Source organism: Dermacentor silvarum, chromosome 1 (genome assembly GCF_013339745.2).
Source record: "Dermacentor silvarum isolate Dsil-2018 chromosome 1, BIME_Dsil_1.4, whole genome shotgun sequence".
NCBI classification, from domain to species: domain Eukaryota; kingdom Metazoa; phylum Arthropoda; class Arachnida; order Ixodida; family Ixodidae; genus Dermacentor; species Dermacentor silvarum.
Window position 1 is genome coordinate 240,551,624 of NC_051154.1, and position 16,416 is coordinate 240,568,039.

At 42.2% G+C, this 16,416-nt stretch overlaps 1 protein-coding gene across 1 annotated transcript in view; it reads right to left on the reverse strand.

Annotated features, from left to right (window-relative positions):
* Nucleotides 1-16,416, reverse strand: part of LOC119436990 (cadherin-23-like) — an 80,597-nt gene that overhangs the window by 9,903 nt on the left and 54,278 nt on the right. The window contains 7 exon segments of the mRNA XM_037704043.2: nucleotides 984-1,015; nucleotides 2,169-2,293; nucleotides 4,493-4,625; nucleotides 7,540-7,632; nucleotides 8,818-8,906; nucleotides 12,524-12,694; nucleotides 13,863-13,975. Of these exon segments, the coding sequence (XP_037559971.1) occupies nucleotides 984-1,015; nucleotides 2,169-2,293; nucleotides 4,493-4,625; nucleotides 7,540-7,632; nucleotides 8,818-8,906; nucleotides 12,524-12,694; nucleotides 13,863-13,975 (756 nt within the window).

Below are 16,416 nucleotides of genomic sequence, written 5' to 3' on the forward strand. Positions count from 1 at the left end.
TATATAGTGCAATATTTTGTTGCCACTGGCCTTTATTATATGCACCTTCAGTTATAATAGACGATACGCAAGTCTGTAAGCAGGCTTTCCCACAGAGCTAATTTTTCCTATTGAAGAGGGCCGCTTTCCTACTAGTAGTGCTGTTAAAGATGAGACACATGTTTTGAAACCGTGGACGGTGTGGGGAACAAACAGTGACAGGAATGATGTCATTGACCCACATTTATCATACTTGAATTACATTTCTAGCCAGAAGGCCGATATCTGATGGTATCTTCGACTGGTCGCATCCATCCCCCGAAGCAGAGTCGTGCAGATCCGGCGTTCCCCGAACTCAGAGGTAGAGGACAAACATGCACACCGAACGTGTGACTCGCTCTCGGAGGAGGAAACGGCAGATGCGAAACCACGTGACTACAGCTAACGTCCGATGTTTCGCCTATCCAAAGCTAAACCGGCGGATGCGCCGGTGGGACAACCGTTCGTTGAGCCGCCAGCATGCTGTGACCTAGGTTGCCTAGGCTACGGTGGATCGTCGCCAAGAACGGCGACGCTGTGCTCTGATGACGTTGCTGGAAACACTCTCATCTCGACGACTGCTCCGACGACAGGGCGCGGAGCGCCTCAGAGCGCTCGACGTGGGAGGAGAGCGATCGAAAAGAACCAGCCGAACGCAAGGCGCACACCCTCTTTCAACCAGCCGAAGACAACGCCACTCGCGAGAGCGATCCAGAGCGCTCCGAAGCGACCAGTCGAAGATACCATAAGATTGCGTAAAAGAAGGTGTACGGAGAAGCGCACTTGCAGGTTCTGCATATCGTCTATTTTGCTTACAAACTAAATTCACTATAATCAGGCTATACGAAGAGTACTGGCCCACAAAATTTTTATTGCAGCACTTCACCTTATTTAGAACTACTTCATTCATTAAAAAAAAAAGAAACGCTAATGGAAGAAGCAAGGTTAAAGTTAAAATGTCTTACGTTTAAGTTTTCTCTTGAGGTTAGTCTTGTAGCTGGAACAAAAAATATACGGTGTTTTAAAACCAAACCCTGCGTGGTAAAACTGTGGCATCTAGTTGTGCACATACAGTCGAATCTAGATAATTCGAACTCGAAGGGGCCCGAAAATTTGTTCGAATTAAAAGAAGTTCGAATTAACGGAAGGACACATTTTTGAAGTGTTCGAACACCATAGCAAGATGAACGAACGGTGCGAGTCGTGAAATTTCCCGGCGCGCAAGCACATAGCGAGTTGCGCCCACGCCGGCCAACGGTCGGTTCCTGATAACAGCAGAAAACGAAACTTCAGGGAGCGGACAGCGCCAACATGGCGACGGGGGCGCGTGCGCGGAGACCGTCGAAGGTGAGTGAGGAGGGCGGCAGGAAAGCGGATTTGGCCTCGGCAGCTCTGCCGCTTCGGTGGCAGTGGCTCCCCTCGCCCTCTCTCTCAACTCCCTCACCTTCGACTGTCTCCGTGCGCGCCCGGGTACAGCCGGCTCAGCCCAGATTATCCCGCTCCTTGAAGTTTCGTTTTCTGCTGTTATCGGGAAGCGAGCGTTTGCTGGCTTGGCAGTTCGTTGCCCGGACTGGGCCTCTGCCGCTGCATGAAGGGGTCTCTCCTAAGCTTTTGCTCTATGGCGGTGTCGGAGCAATGCCGGTGGGAGGCGCCGCCGCGTTATTTGGTGCGCTGCTGAGAGCATTGTTGGTCCGCGGTATGTTCGAATTAACCATCGCAAATGCTTTAGCATTCGAATTACCGAGCGTTTTCACCCATTGAAATACACATAACTTTGACGGGACCAGAGCGTCAGTTCGAATTAAGCGTGTTCGAATTAATGAGATTCGACTGTACAAATAATGTACCTAGACATTATTACCAAGTAACAATTTTGCAACTGTACAGTGCAACCCACAGTTAAAGGGCACATGCATATTATTCTCTCAGGCAGGTCAGGAAGCCCACAGTTTTGCAACAGATGACTTGAAGCACATGATGCTGGCTCTTCCACGGGAATCAGCACAATGTGTCAGCAGTGCTTCCACTGGCACCTGCAGCTGCAGTCCTGTCAAATTGTCAGCCACGTGATTGTGTGTTCCCTTTAAGGGTGGGCCGTACTGTACATGTGCCCCATAGAGGCTGAAGTAAGTTTTGGCCTATCAACTTACTTGGCGCGAACAAAGCAGAGTATCACAGTTAAGATGAAGCCCATCACAGCAATGAGACAGGCTACAATCAGGACACATATTTCAGTCCACTTCATCTGGTAGGGGTTTCTTCCCGGTGTACATTTCTGAGCAGAGAGATGACAAAGAAAAACAAGGATGAGTTGAGCAATGACTAAAAAAGGTGAAAGGGAATCAAATGAGTAAACTACACAAGAATGAAGCAAAGAAAGCTTAGTGCTCATGTGCACCGAAATTTCAGACGGCCCTTGATCAGGGACATAAAGGGTCAATTTGTAAGCCTATCAGAACAGACAAGTGGCTGCATTTATAAATAGCTACAAAAGAAACACAAAAATAAAGAATGACGGGAAAGAAAAATTAGGGCATCTCCGTTTCTTTTTTTCCTCCTTAGTTCTCGCAGACTTTTCTTTTTTGCAGGTACAGTAAATTTCTGAGATTTACAATAAAAACATACTTGTATACGTGTGCAAAATAGTACTTTAAACAGCACAGGAAAGAAAGCAGCGCTTTCTTTAGTGCTTTATTACAACGCAGACCTTTCTCATTTCCTTTGTATTCATTGTTTTTTTATTATTTCATGAAAGTTCTATAAAAGAGAAACAAAGGAAAGGCAATACAAACTGGTGTCTAGTTTCAGCTTACGTTAATGACCTCTGTATGTGGATAGTAGTTTAATTTTAATACATTTCACAACAGCCACCATTTGACACTATGGCATGCATATTATTCCTTATCAGGAATTCTTATGTGGGAGCATACAACACTAAATGTATGGAAATGCATGGCCTAGCCAAGTATGTGTTCCTACTATGAACACGGAAATTAGGAACATGGAGACAGCTTGGAGGAAAGCACAAGATAGACAGCACTGAACAAGGACTGGAAGAGTCTTCACTGATCTGTACCAATGAGAAAGGAATGGCAACAGAAATAGGATGAAAACTATCAACGAAGACATGGTAAACAAGATATCATGCTGCATTTGCAAGGTGCAAATAGTGAGCTGACTCTGCAACATTTCCCAGGCACACTTACTACACTACATTAAAACAAACAATGACATTCCAGACCTGACTTTTAATCATATATATTCATTTTGCATATTTATGTTTCCTAGCTTAGGTGCTGTTCAATTTACTTTGTCTGTGTGTGCTGTACCAAAAGAAACTGAAAATCAAGAATGAAATTTTGAGCCAACCTACCCCCAACTTTATGCTTACATCTGTAGCTGAAGTACACATACAAATCATGAGGACAAGGCTTTATTGAACTTCAAACTTCAAGAAGCAACTTCACAAGCAGCTTTCGTGTGTATGTCTGCCCCCCACCCCCTTTCTGTCTATCTGCACACATGTATACATGCATGTGTGAATGTGTGTGCACGTTTGTGTGCATGAATTTATGCAGAACCCCCTCGCATACTTAAAGAAATTACTGTTATCGTACCGACAATACAAGCTACATTTACAACAGTGCAACTACCACAGCCGATGAAATGCAAGAGAAAGCCAGCATGCAGAATTTGGTCAAATAGATAAATTGTAGCCATCTTGTCCATAAAGAGCAACCAGAAACAAATTGACAGTTAAGTTGGTCAGAGGGTCTCCTGTGACACATTTTTTACCCATGGTGAGCTGAGCTGATCACTCACTATTATTGGTACAGCTCACCACGACAAAGACTTGTTCACTGTAGAAAGGAACAATTAAGAGAGTCGCACACCTTGTAAATTCAGGCTTGCAACAGCAGTTTATAACAACAACAAAGCATTTAAAATTATGTGGACATCAGAAGCCGTGCGTGTACATGGGATGCAAGAGTGAGAATGAACACTTCCTGGCACATATACTAAGCAATTCTATGCTCAACAGAAGCCAGCAGCTTAGCTCTAAGAACTGCAAGCCTACAGAAGCCTGCATCTTTCATGCCTATTGCATGTACAACCAGTACAGACATTTCATGTGTAACAAATGTGCCTTGTGCTACACAGTGCATCCTTGTAGCATTGTCTAAGTGTGACCAAAAAGCAGAAGACACATTTGGTGAGGAAAAAGATGGACCCCAAGGAAACACTGGAGCTATAAGGGGCATTATAGTACGAGTGGCTCAAAATTAATTTTGACAACCCAAATCTCTTTAATGTGGGATGCTTCTTCATTCAACCCCCATTGGAATGCATGCAGCTGCCGCGGCCGGGAAATGAGCCACCATAGCGTGTAACAAAGCAGAATTAGTGCAACTGGTATGCCTGAATTATTATTTTATCGAGACAGTTTGCCTCAATGAGGGCTTCTCATGCTCACCTCGATTCCCACAATGCTGTAGTTGTGGTAGAGTGCCTGAACCTTCTGTGATGCTGACATGTCCAACATTTTAGCTACAACATCAGGGCTTACCACTAGCCCATTTTCAAGCAATTGGAAGCAAGAGCTGGCGCTGAATGGGAACAAACGAAAGCAAAGCTAAGTAATGCAAACCAAATGCAACAAAAATTGGCACATAATCACACCACACACTGACATACAAACAGGATTTAGCAGTGCTATAAACTGGGATAATTGTAGAAAAGAACAAGGTTTTCGAACTTTTTAACCTTGCCTGCTACTTACAAATATCTAATCTGCAGCCTAAGGAAGCAGCTTCAAAATACAATAAAAACAAGCAGTGGTGCCAGAAGGCAGTTTTCAAAGTTTGCTAACTAAGCAGCGCTAGCATTAATATAAGCCCAGTCAGAGTCAAATAAGGAGAAATGTGAGCAGGGGCAAAGCAACTCCCAACAGCTGAAGCTTGTCTGATCAGTTAACTCTAAAAAATGAGACATGTTTTAGTGCTCTAAATGGCCTGAAGGAACACACTACATCAGTAATTAGTGTTCTGTTAGTGGAACAACTGCATTTTCTCTATTATTACAGAACGATAAAGTGCAACTTAGGTTTGTCCATAGCATTTCTTTGTTGGCACTGCGCACAGATATTGTATTAGTTATTTGTGGTGTATCCTGACTGTGGTGTATCCTGTGGTGTATCCTGTATATTAGGATTTGTAGTGTATCCTGACTGCACAATATAGTTGCAGTCATGAGGCACTTCCACCTTTGAAGTTCCACGGACTACCCATCACATGTTAAGAGGGCTTAACTGTAAGCCCATAAAAGGTTGCAACTAACAAACAGCTGCGACACTCAGGAGTGTACACAATGTCACAGTAATCAGCCTATTTTTCTTTTAATTGTAATTCTTTCAGCTTCCCGTGTCTTTAGCTTTTTTCAGTTATGAAAGTCTAAAACAACCTAAAGCCCATCAATAAATAAAATTAGCATGATCCTTTGAAAATTGCCACCCCTGCCCTGGCTCTCCACCTATCTCTTTCTTGTGCCAAGTGCTGCATGTCTCCTCCTTCCTAATAGTGTACAGTTGTCACATGACACCAACATTTTTTTATTTCTTTGTTTTTCACATGGAAAAAAGGTGTATGCTTTCTGAAAAGGCTCTCTAGTGCTATCTGTCATAAATGCACGAGTGTGCACCTGTGTCCGGTGTGCTTGGTGCCCTCGTCCTGAGCGCATTGTAAAAAAAACAGTGAGCTTCCTTCACTCTCCTGCTCTTTGCAATGAGCTGCTGTGCATACAGTCACTGGAAATGCTTTAGTGAAAGCAAGAAGCTTTCTCTTTTTTCTTTATTTTTTTTTAACTACCATCCAAGGCAATATGGAGTAAAGCATGATTGAAATGTGTCACATTGGAGGCAGAAACTTCAATGAACCACCATAATCATGTCCCCAGGAAGTGAATAGGAAGCTTCTAAATTGCAGTTAATCCTCATTGCATGCTCTTCCCGTGAATGGCACATAGATAGCTTATTTCATTGTACGCCATGTCAGCGAAGTTTATTTCTCTTAGAGCGAAGGTACTCAGCTCAAGTGATATGGATACTTTCAAACTTGGTTTAAGCAAGCTTGTAACTAAGTAGTGAGTAGTATATTTAAGAAATGATTCAGTTTTTAGGATATTCAACTGTATGCACATACATGCACATAGAAAAATGACACGTCCTCTATTCCCCACTCGTGAGTGAGCTGTACCACCCGACCTGAATATGTTTGCCTCATGTTAAGGCAATTCCTCGTGCAGCACATTCTGGGAATTTCCCAACCGCATAGTCATACCTGAGATGTTACCAGTGAAGATGGCTCAGAGAAAGGGGCATTTGTAAGCTAAGATTTATCTCTCTCTCTCTCTCTATTCTATACACTTTCTTGCATAGCATCAGTTTGAGAACGGAATCAGGGTTGCATGATAGAATTTTTTTTTTTTTAAACGACTCTCACCCTCTCTACCAAATGGGTAACAGAGCATGGAAATTCTCGGTGAAAAGCTGTGTATTTACGTACATGAGCATGCTGCACAAGTTTTGTGTCCACAGGGCTGCAGGGCCCATACCATTTAAAGTAAAATTTAGCCAAGTGACATACACAAAACACGATGACTGCTGTCATAAACAAGTAATATTAAACTAAAACATTCAGTTCTCACATAATGGCTGAGCTCACAGCTCACAACCCTGTAAGTCAAAATAACACGTGACGTAGTTCAGCACTGCCGTCAACAAACCTTCCTGACATTGCCAGCTAAACTTCGGAGTGCCCCATTCATCCTGTAGTGCTCAATTCTGCCATTTACATCAAAGCGGTCACAGCACATCTGACATCAACCAACGGGGCTGAGGCCATTTAGCACATTGTTATGTAACCAAATCCTCACAATTACATTGAATCCAAGTGCAAAGCAACAGATAACACATTGCTGCTACTGCTGACCCAACACAGCACAGCAGCTGTGCTTGTGGAGAGCTTTCCTCCACATAGCACTCATTTCAAACTGCACTAAACCATAACCGGCCAAAGGAGATCGGTGCACGTGGTGTCTAGCAAGGCTGCTGCTCCATAAGCCCAAATTTCAACCAATTCTTTCATTAGGCAGTCAGACAACAAAGATTTTTTCATTGCTTCATGCTGAACTAAACTTCCCAGACATAATTTGTGTGGAAAACAAATGAAATCACGATCAAACTGCAAGTGCCAAGCTGAAGAGAGAGAGAAAGCTCCTTTCTGGAACTCGGAGAATTCTGCCGGTGTGTGTAAAGTCACCTACATGCTAGCTACTCTTTTTTTCTTCCAAGCTGAAAGTTATTCAGTTCATGTAAAGTATATGAGATTGTCTGCTATGCTGCAACAATGTTGGCAGCACCACCACTGTGGCAGTAGCGAAGGAGAGTGATAAACGAGCACTAAACATCAGAGGGCCACAAAATTGTTGCTGCTCTTTTAATTGAAGGACTTTAGGACAACTCACCTTTCAAAGTCCAGGCTTCCATCTTCTCGCGTTGAATACTGAGTGTCATATATGTTGGCAGTCACAGCACTGGCAAGAGCGTGGTTTAAATCCCTACACAAAAGGAAATGGAAATAAATTTCACAAGTTTCTGAAGCAAATAAACATATCCTAAGCAGCAGGCTCAAAAGAAAGATAAACACACACAAGCCATACTTATGCAGGGCAGAGTTCACAAAAAGGACAGATGCCTTTGCCTCAAATCTGCACAATAAAAATGCTTGCTTCAGGCAAAGGAGCATGGAGCACTGCTTGTACTGTGTGTTCAATGTTCATGTTGCAATGCTTCCTTAAGAAACCTCAATTTTAACCCATTAGGTGTTTTATTATTTTGACCAAAAGTGGCCTTATTTTGCAATTTTTTTATGGCTTATTTTTGAACTTCACTCTATCTAAAACCCTTCTAAAGCTTTTTCAACCAATTTTTTCATGATAACCTCATTTTACCTCTTCACCATGCAATATACATGTACTTTTCATTGCCACAAATGGTACAGTGGGAAATGAGGAAAAAGGCTTCGCTCAAAATCTTCTTCGAACAAAACTCTAGTGCATCGCTTTCCCTCTCCCTTCCACTGTCAGAGTCAAGTAGCTGCGTTTTTTTTTTTCCCACACGAGTCACATGCAAGCTGTCAGTGGCAACCGCCATCATTCCAAATCTTCCAAAAGGCACAAAAAGCGCACAATTACAATAACGTGGTCTTTGAGCGCTGACTAAGTGCTGCCATCTATGTATTAGAAAACAATGACTGCAATAAATGCGCCCCTCCAGCGCTGACGAAATGGCTGCCATCTATGTTGTAGAACACTAAGACTGAATCAACGCAGTCTTCGAGGCCCTGAAAAAGTGTTGACAGCTATAGTAAAAGTTACAGAGGCACTTAAGTCCCCTTACATGCATTGAATGCGAAAGCATTAGGACTCTTCTGTGCAATCCTTCGTCATCATTTGGTCATGTGACCTTGCAACCTAAGGTTCTTACTTGGTCACGTGACTATGTCATCTGATGTGATGACTTGGTCATGTGCTTGAATTGGGCAAAGTCAATTTTGGGAGTGGGCCAGGTCAGTTTTGAACATGGGTCAACTCAATATTCAAATTGGGCAAAGTCAACTCGCGTTACAATCGAGTAAATACGGTACAAGCTTGGTCTCATTTCCTAAGCTCAAGATCCAATAATCTTGGCTGAACACCAAAAGAGTGCTAAATTCAAGCTCAAGGTCACCAGCGTCAACTTACTTTTCAAACTGTGGAATGACTTTCCTAATTTCTTGTGGCTGTTTATAGAAGATAAACTTCATCAGGTCAGAATCATGAAGTATGTGAACCTAGACAAGGAATACACAAAAAAAGTGTTATGTTCTCTTCACTGATGAACTAGAAAGCATTCTTATTTCCTTATATTAAGGCAGTTCCCTCAGCTTCACTAAGTCAACACATATTATTAAGGCAACTATCAGGAACTTAAAAAGTCAGCAGAAACAAAAAATTCAGAGACCATGCTAAGACTCGTTCAGGGAAAACACAAAATGATGCGCTTGAGCCAAATACAAAGGTCAGATAAATCATTCAGTCAGTAGATAACTGAGATAAATAAAGCAGAAAATTAAGTGTATCAAAAAAGCTAAATTTAATGTTCAAAATGTGTGAATTCTGTGTATTTAAAGTTTAGTGGCACAACGACAGATCAGGACATAATATCGACATGTTGGATTTCTGTGGGGTTCTCGGCACCAGTGCCGGAAAAGTTCCAGTAGTGCCAGTGCAGCACATCACACATGTTTTTGAATTGAGCACTGAGGTGCAGGCTGCATCGTCTGCTTGGCCCAATTGCTCAATGTCCTAACACTAATGACCACTTTTTCAGTCTAGCGCAAGTTTATTGTGCTTTCAATGCATCTCTCAAACATTTCCATGGCGCTGCAGCACAGACACTTCTTGGTCTGACAGCATGGATAATCACACCTACTTGACTGAATCTGGAAAACACATCAGTATATAGCAGTGCCTGCAGTGAATTTTGAAGGGCTGGAGACTATTCCAGCTGTATTAAAGCATTGCCGAAGAGGTTAGGGAATGTTTTCACATCCTCTGGAAGCAAACACTACTGCTCCACTGTGTTTCTGTCTGTACAGATCTGATGCAACAAGTCAGAGACGACCACAGCTTCATCTCCAATGTCATAACTGGTGATGAAACATGGGTTACGGTAATGATCCTGAAACCAAACAGCAGTCGTCACAGTGGAAGCCGCCGAATTCATCACAGCTGAAAAAGGCACGTCAAGTTCGTGGTCTTGTGAAGTCCATGCTGTTTGTTTTCTTAGACCTTCATAGAATTGTCCACAAGGAATTCATACCTCCTGGCCAAATCATCAACAGCAAGTTTTACTGTGAGGTTTTGAAGCGCTTAAGGGAGATCATTCAGCCTAAACGTCCGCAGAACGGGAAGAACACTGGCTTCTCCACCTAGACAACGAGCCCACTCACACATCACTAGTTCCGACAGTTCCTGGCTTCCAAACCCATCACAGTGCTTCCACACCCGCCCTATTCACCTGCGCTATTTACCTAACCTTTTACCCTGTGACTTTTTTTCTTGTTCCTAAAAATGATATCAAGGATGAAAGGGCGTCAGTTTAGCACAGTTGAAGAGATCCAGCCAGAATCGCAAAAGGTCGTCAATGCACTGACACCTGAATACTTCCACGGATTCATGCAATCGAGGGAGAAAAAATGCTGGGATCGGTAAATACATGCTCAAGGTGAGTACTTCGAAGGCAACAGTGTAGCTTAGGAGTTATGGTGAGCAGTTTTTTTTACGACGAAATTCCCTGAACTCTTGGGGAGCACCTCATATTTTTCAATCTTTTCTGTTTATGGCATATTAAATTTTGTCTACATAACCTGCTGACTCTAGTGAGCTGAAACTTTTGTCACAGTGGACTAAAAATTTTCATTACGTAATAGGGTAGGATGTTAAGGGATGGATGCCAGTAAATATAATTAAAATTAACACGACTGACTGTGTGAATAAACACACATCACACAAGCCCACCAAAATGTCCTAGTGAAATAACACTGAAGTGTTCTTGTCGTTTGCTTTCTGACTATTTATATAAGATTAAAATGTGAAGAATGGTAAGGGATCAGTGCAACACACACATCATAGGGAATTTTCCTTTTGTAAAAGATGTCTGTGTGTTAGCGGTGCGTGCACAATTCTGAGTCTGCATCGTGTCAATTCAACTCATTCCTGGTGATGACAGCTTTACTATATGCCTAGTACTGACTTGCTGAGGAGTAGTTCCTAAATACATAAACTGAACACATCCTCGTAGTTCTGATGTCTGTCATAGTATATGTATATACTATTTACAAAATACATAAGAAATTCAAACTTATTAACTGCAGTAACTTGCTGGTTATCATGTGACACACTCATAGTAGGCTACTGATGGGGAAAAAGAAAGAAGCAAAACACATAAGCTATGTGGGGATTGGGGGTTGCGCCGACACGATTGCGCGGGCCTTCACCTGCTCTGCCATCCCTCGCCATCGTTCCCCGCTCGCCTTATTCCCCCCGCCCGCGCCGCCTAACCGGTTCCCGCGGTTGCGCACGCGGCGGTTTGCGGTGAGGGCGGGGCGCTGACGTCACACGGCCGCGTTTTCGGCTGCTAGTGGCGGAGCGTGGCTCGGTTTTCTCTCCGGGACCAGCGCACGGTACGTTCATGCTTTCCTCTCGTCTGCCGACACCGTTGTGACTAGGACTGGAGCTCGCGCACGGTGCCTTTGCCCGTGCGGGGAGCGCGTACTTTGTGCTGATCCTTTCCCGACGCTAAGCCGACGAGCGGTGCCATTAGTGCTCGCGCGAGGTCGTACCCCGCTAAGCCGCACTTGCCGAAAGCCTAAGCCAAAGGATATTGCCCGTGCTCTCGCGAGTTGACCCATTGGTTATCGCCAGAGCAAGTAGCATAGCCGCCAGGACTTTTCCTAGCGGCGTGTCCCAGCTTGAGCCTGTGCTCTCGCCGCGACGTGCTATAGGCGCCTGTTATTGTATTTTCGCCCTGGTGCGGGACCCCTTTGGCTCCCCTCCGTGCGGGCGTTTGTGCAGTGCTGGTGCCGACGGTTTCAGTAAACGGTTTCCGTCAACTCAGGGCTTTACTGTGTTTTTGCGTGCGTCGCTCGGTAGCCCCTTGCGGCCTCTGAGCTCGCGCGCGAGCGGTGCTGGAGGCGACGGCTGACGCAGCCCTGTGGCTCGCTAAGCTCGAACCCGCGGTGGTTGGTCTCCTGTGAGACACCAAGAACCCACAGCTATAATCAACCTAATTATGACTTGCTAAACTGAAAACTATAGGTGCTGCAAGCAAATCAGTATGTTTGCAGTCAGCCAGATGACTGTTCTCAAGCCACAGCTGTCACACGGTAGGGGCCATCAACATCTCTATTAACTAAGCCAACTGCATGTATTAAAGTTCAATTCAGGGTTACAGAATTATACTGAGTCACAGAGAATTGCATGGATTTTGATGAGGCCATACAAATTTTTTTGTGTTTAGCACAGAAGGAACAAAATTCCAAATATGATAATGACAATTCAATAAAAGAAATGTGCACACTAGTAGAAATGTGCTGGATTGGCATGCCCAGGTATCGTAGTTCTGAACATTCGAAAGATGGCCTTAAATGTAAAGACAACAAGAGATGGTTTCAGAATATTTATTTTGAAACTATGCTATGACAAGAAAAATTGACGGCAAAATACTTTTTACAGGGAAATACTAGTTTCAAGAAATTATACTCGTGCAAACTATGCTGCAGTGTGCATATAATTTTTTAGCATGCAATGAAGAGGCCCTGCAGCGATAGCCAAGTGATAGCGAGAGAGAAAATGAGCACAAGAAAATAGTGTTAAAAAAAAAAACTATACCCTAAATATTACCTACCCGCACATGTGTGACAGCAGTATTCTGGGGCCCAGGGGCACTTTGGCACTCAATGGTTATGTCAAAATATCCATCTCTGTATTTCCCCAAGCTTCGAATGTTTCTAAGGGTGCCTTTGTGAGCATCAAGCTCAAACTGACCCATCACAGGCATTGATTCTTTCGATGACGGCTGAAAAAAAAATTTGTCAAAAAAAAAAAGATTCAGTTTAGTTCTGACTAAAATTATCTTACAAACACATGTACACTGCAAAAGCAAAACAAAAGGCATCCTTGAGGATAATAACACAATAGAAGAAAATTGCAAAACAAAGGCATATTTGAGGTCTCTCTTCATTCCAAGTGGCACAGATAAATCAAGAACTGGTAACAGGTTAACACAAGCCCCTACTAATCCAGCGGGTTCCAATGACCTGTGAACGTGTCAAGAAGTTCATCACAGCTGAAAGCTTTAAAACCACTAGATTGGACAATTAAAGCATTAACAGCATATCTTTCTCATGCTTCTCTAAATGTGCACTCATGTATGAGAAACAATGAAGCAAAGTGAGCAGAGAAGAATGAAGTACTATACTGAATAACTCTTTTTCTTGAGGACTGCATCATTGGAGAACAACTACATTGGTTGTGATGTGCCAATCCAGTATAAATGCCTCCACACAGATGGCAAAAAAGTGGCGTTCAAGGCAAAAAACTAACTTATTTGGTGAACAGGTAGTTATAGCAAAACAATCGGGACAAGATGCAGGCCACGCAGAAAACCCAAACTGACCTTTAATAAAGTTTGGGAGGATAGACGAATAGAAATATATTGTAGAGGCCCTTCCTAATTTACCTAAGTACTGCAGTGTTGTGGCAACTTCATGAAAATGCACGTTACAAGCAAATGCAGTAATATAATTTATGGAGGCAAAAGAAAAGCATGAAATGCAACCCTGATTGACATTTCTTGAGTGGAATCACCGCAGACAAATGCACTTCGGATTTATTGTGGACTAAACAAGCAAGCAATGCCCACAAATGTGGTGTTAATAAATCCAACGGGGGAAAAAATGTGCAAAATTTCAGCATGAGTGAGCCAGTTCCTTAGCTTAAAGGGTCATATACTTGTTGCTTCTATTTGCGGAACACTCAATAAATATTACAGCCAACTCTGAAGGTCTGCACAATAATAGCTAGCACAATGAAAATGTTTACTCCTGACAATTCTGAGGCTCCCTTACTACAGTTTGTAAGGTTTATTGCAGTAGCTTGAAATGAAGTGATACAATATCACATCACATAATCTTGCTTTCACCATATACCCAGTAATAACTAAAGGAAGCCAGAAAGGTACTCACTCTGTAGTACGTAACGTTTCGGATAGAGTACATGATCATGTTTGATGAACTGTCTGGGTCCTTTGCTTTCAGTGTGATTAGCTCACTGTTAATCTCAGAATTAATTCTTATACCTGTAAGACAGATTGTAAAGACAATTCTTCATTGTAGCAAAAATCAGAATGTAGATCTTTGGATAAAAACAACAAATGTATTAGTGCAAAATTGTGCAGTCATGTTTAAAAAATCTTAACCAGAGTTACAAGTGGCGATTCTGTGCAACCATCAACATCCAGAATAGTGAATAAAATCAAGCACACACACAGAAGCATAACAGCTGATGGCTAATCAAGGGTGTTATAAATTAAAAAAATATTACCACAAAGCACAAAAATTCAGAAATAAAGCTAGTACTTACTGAGGCTTCTAGATGTGCCAATAATTTGAGATTAGGTAAACAAATTTCTAGCGTGTGCTCTTGAGAGAAAAAAATTTTTTGGCAACCCATTACTAATGGCTGAAGCCATCGTAGTGTGGGTGTTATGCATAAGTTAGGCATTTAAATAAAACAAACCACTTTAATTACCTCATCACTTTAGGCTGCATGTTGCAGTTAAAAGATGAAAACCTCTCAGCTATGAAGCCATGTCCAATTACCAGACACCAACCAAAAGATATTGTTCACAAAATACGCAGTAAATTACAGCAGCATTCCACGTACGAATTTTCCCCAAAACCTTCCTTTTACACAGCAGTCCTGCAGTGGCACTGCATGCAGACAGAATTGTATGCAATGCAATTATATTTTGTGGCATAGTCCACGAACAAATATCCTGAAACTGGTACTAGTCATAAAATTCTCGCCAAATGAACATGCACTAACCAGAGTTTAATTACCCCGAATGCAACATGTACCCAAAGCAAACAATTACAAAATAGTGACTTTTTGCTAGAAAGAGACTCCAAGAAAATATTAACTCAAACTTAAGTGACAGATTAGTGCTCCCAGATGTCCAAAGCGTTCTTATACTGAGAACAGAGCTTTTGTAAGCGAGAAAATGATGTAAACACAGGCAGAATCAGTGCCACCACTGTGAAATTATGGCACTAACTACCATGATGTCTAGTGCCCTATTTATATTTAATAAATTTTGAACTACTACATTGCACAAAATGTGAACTACTACATTGCACTGCAACATGGAAGAAAATGCAGAATAGCAAACTTTATAAACATTTTCTCCAGAACTCTTTGATACTAAACACCACTCTGCCAATGCTATTTGCAGTGGTGTAGCATCCTCATTAGGTGGACCTCAAAACTAAAAATATGCATCCACCTTGGCACTCATGACTCCTGAGACCACTTGTACTGTTTCAGGACAGGTACAGCCACCCAAATCTTTAACTAGCATGCGCGAACAGCGACTTTCTGTGCACTAGCACCTTAAATTAGGAACAAACATACAAATGACTATACTATCGTCACGAGCTTTGTGAGCATAGTCAGACAGCACAGTCATTTGTAAGTTTGTTCCTAATTTAAGGCGCTGGCACACAGAAAGTCGCCACTCGCGCACGCTAGTTAAAGATTTGGGCGGCTGTACCTACAACATCCCATTCTACACTAACTGAATTGCAGAACTGTGTGAACTATTCAGTCACAACATTATCTGCACCCAAGTTATCTCTTGGCATAGAAAAAAAATGCTGCAAGGTTTATAGGAAGGCATTCTAACACTAGATTGATTTATTGTTTGCTTTTAGTTGTCCCTTTAATTAGACTTATTTGAGCACATCACAAACTTCCTAAAGTTTGCCACTGCTAATAATATACTACTGAAAAAATACAGCCCTGTTATCCCTTCTATGCGTTTTTTTTTTTTTTTTTTCACTTCAGTTGAACACGCGGTATACACCTTTGTAGTATCAACTTTCTTAATAGCCTAAATCTATCACAAAACCTTAACCTATAACAAATATAGTACTATAATATCAAGCAGAACATTTGCATTATCAAGATGACTGCAGGCAGAAATAAGCTTACCCCATATAATGCCCAAAAACTCAAATATATACATCTCTAAACTTTCACGCACCACAATGCACAGTCTACTACTCCAATGCATGGTGTCAAAAGGCCATGTGCACATGTTCAGGGACAGCTGTGCACATGCAAATGGCATTTTGATGGTGCTCATGTGGCATCCGTTTACGTCTCTTTCCTGTGTTTGTCCGTTTGTACGCGCAACGCTTCCCGATACATCATGTGACATTAGGCTAAAATGCTTTAGCATGTGCATAAGTGCACAACAGCAACTGATTTATATTATAGTGACAAACTTTTTAGTGCACTCATGTATTTTTTTCTAATTCTGCTATAAATTCTGTCTCACAAGAATATTATGTGCCGTGTAAGTGCACCATTCATGAAGTTCTTCTTGTAAGCTAATTCGGGAAAGCGCTTTAACAAAACATGGATGGGACAAAGATACAGCAAACAGATACATGCAATGCTTTTCTCTTTATCTAAGTTTCACTTATCTATACCTCTAAGCTTAACTAGATGTGAGAG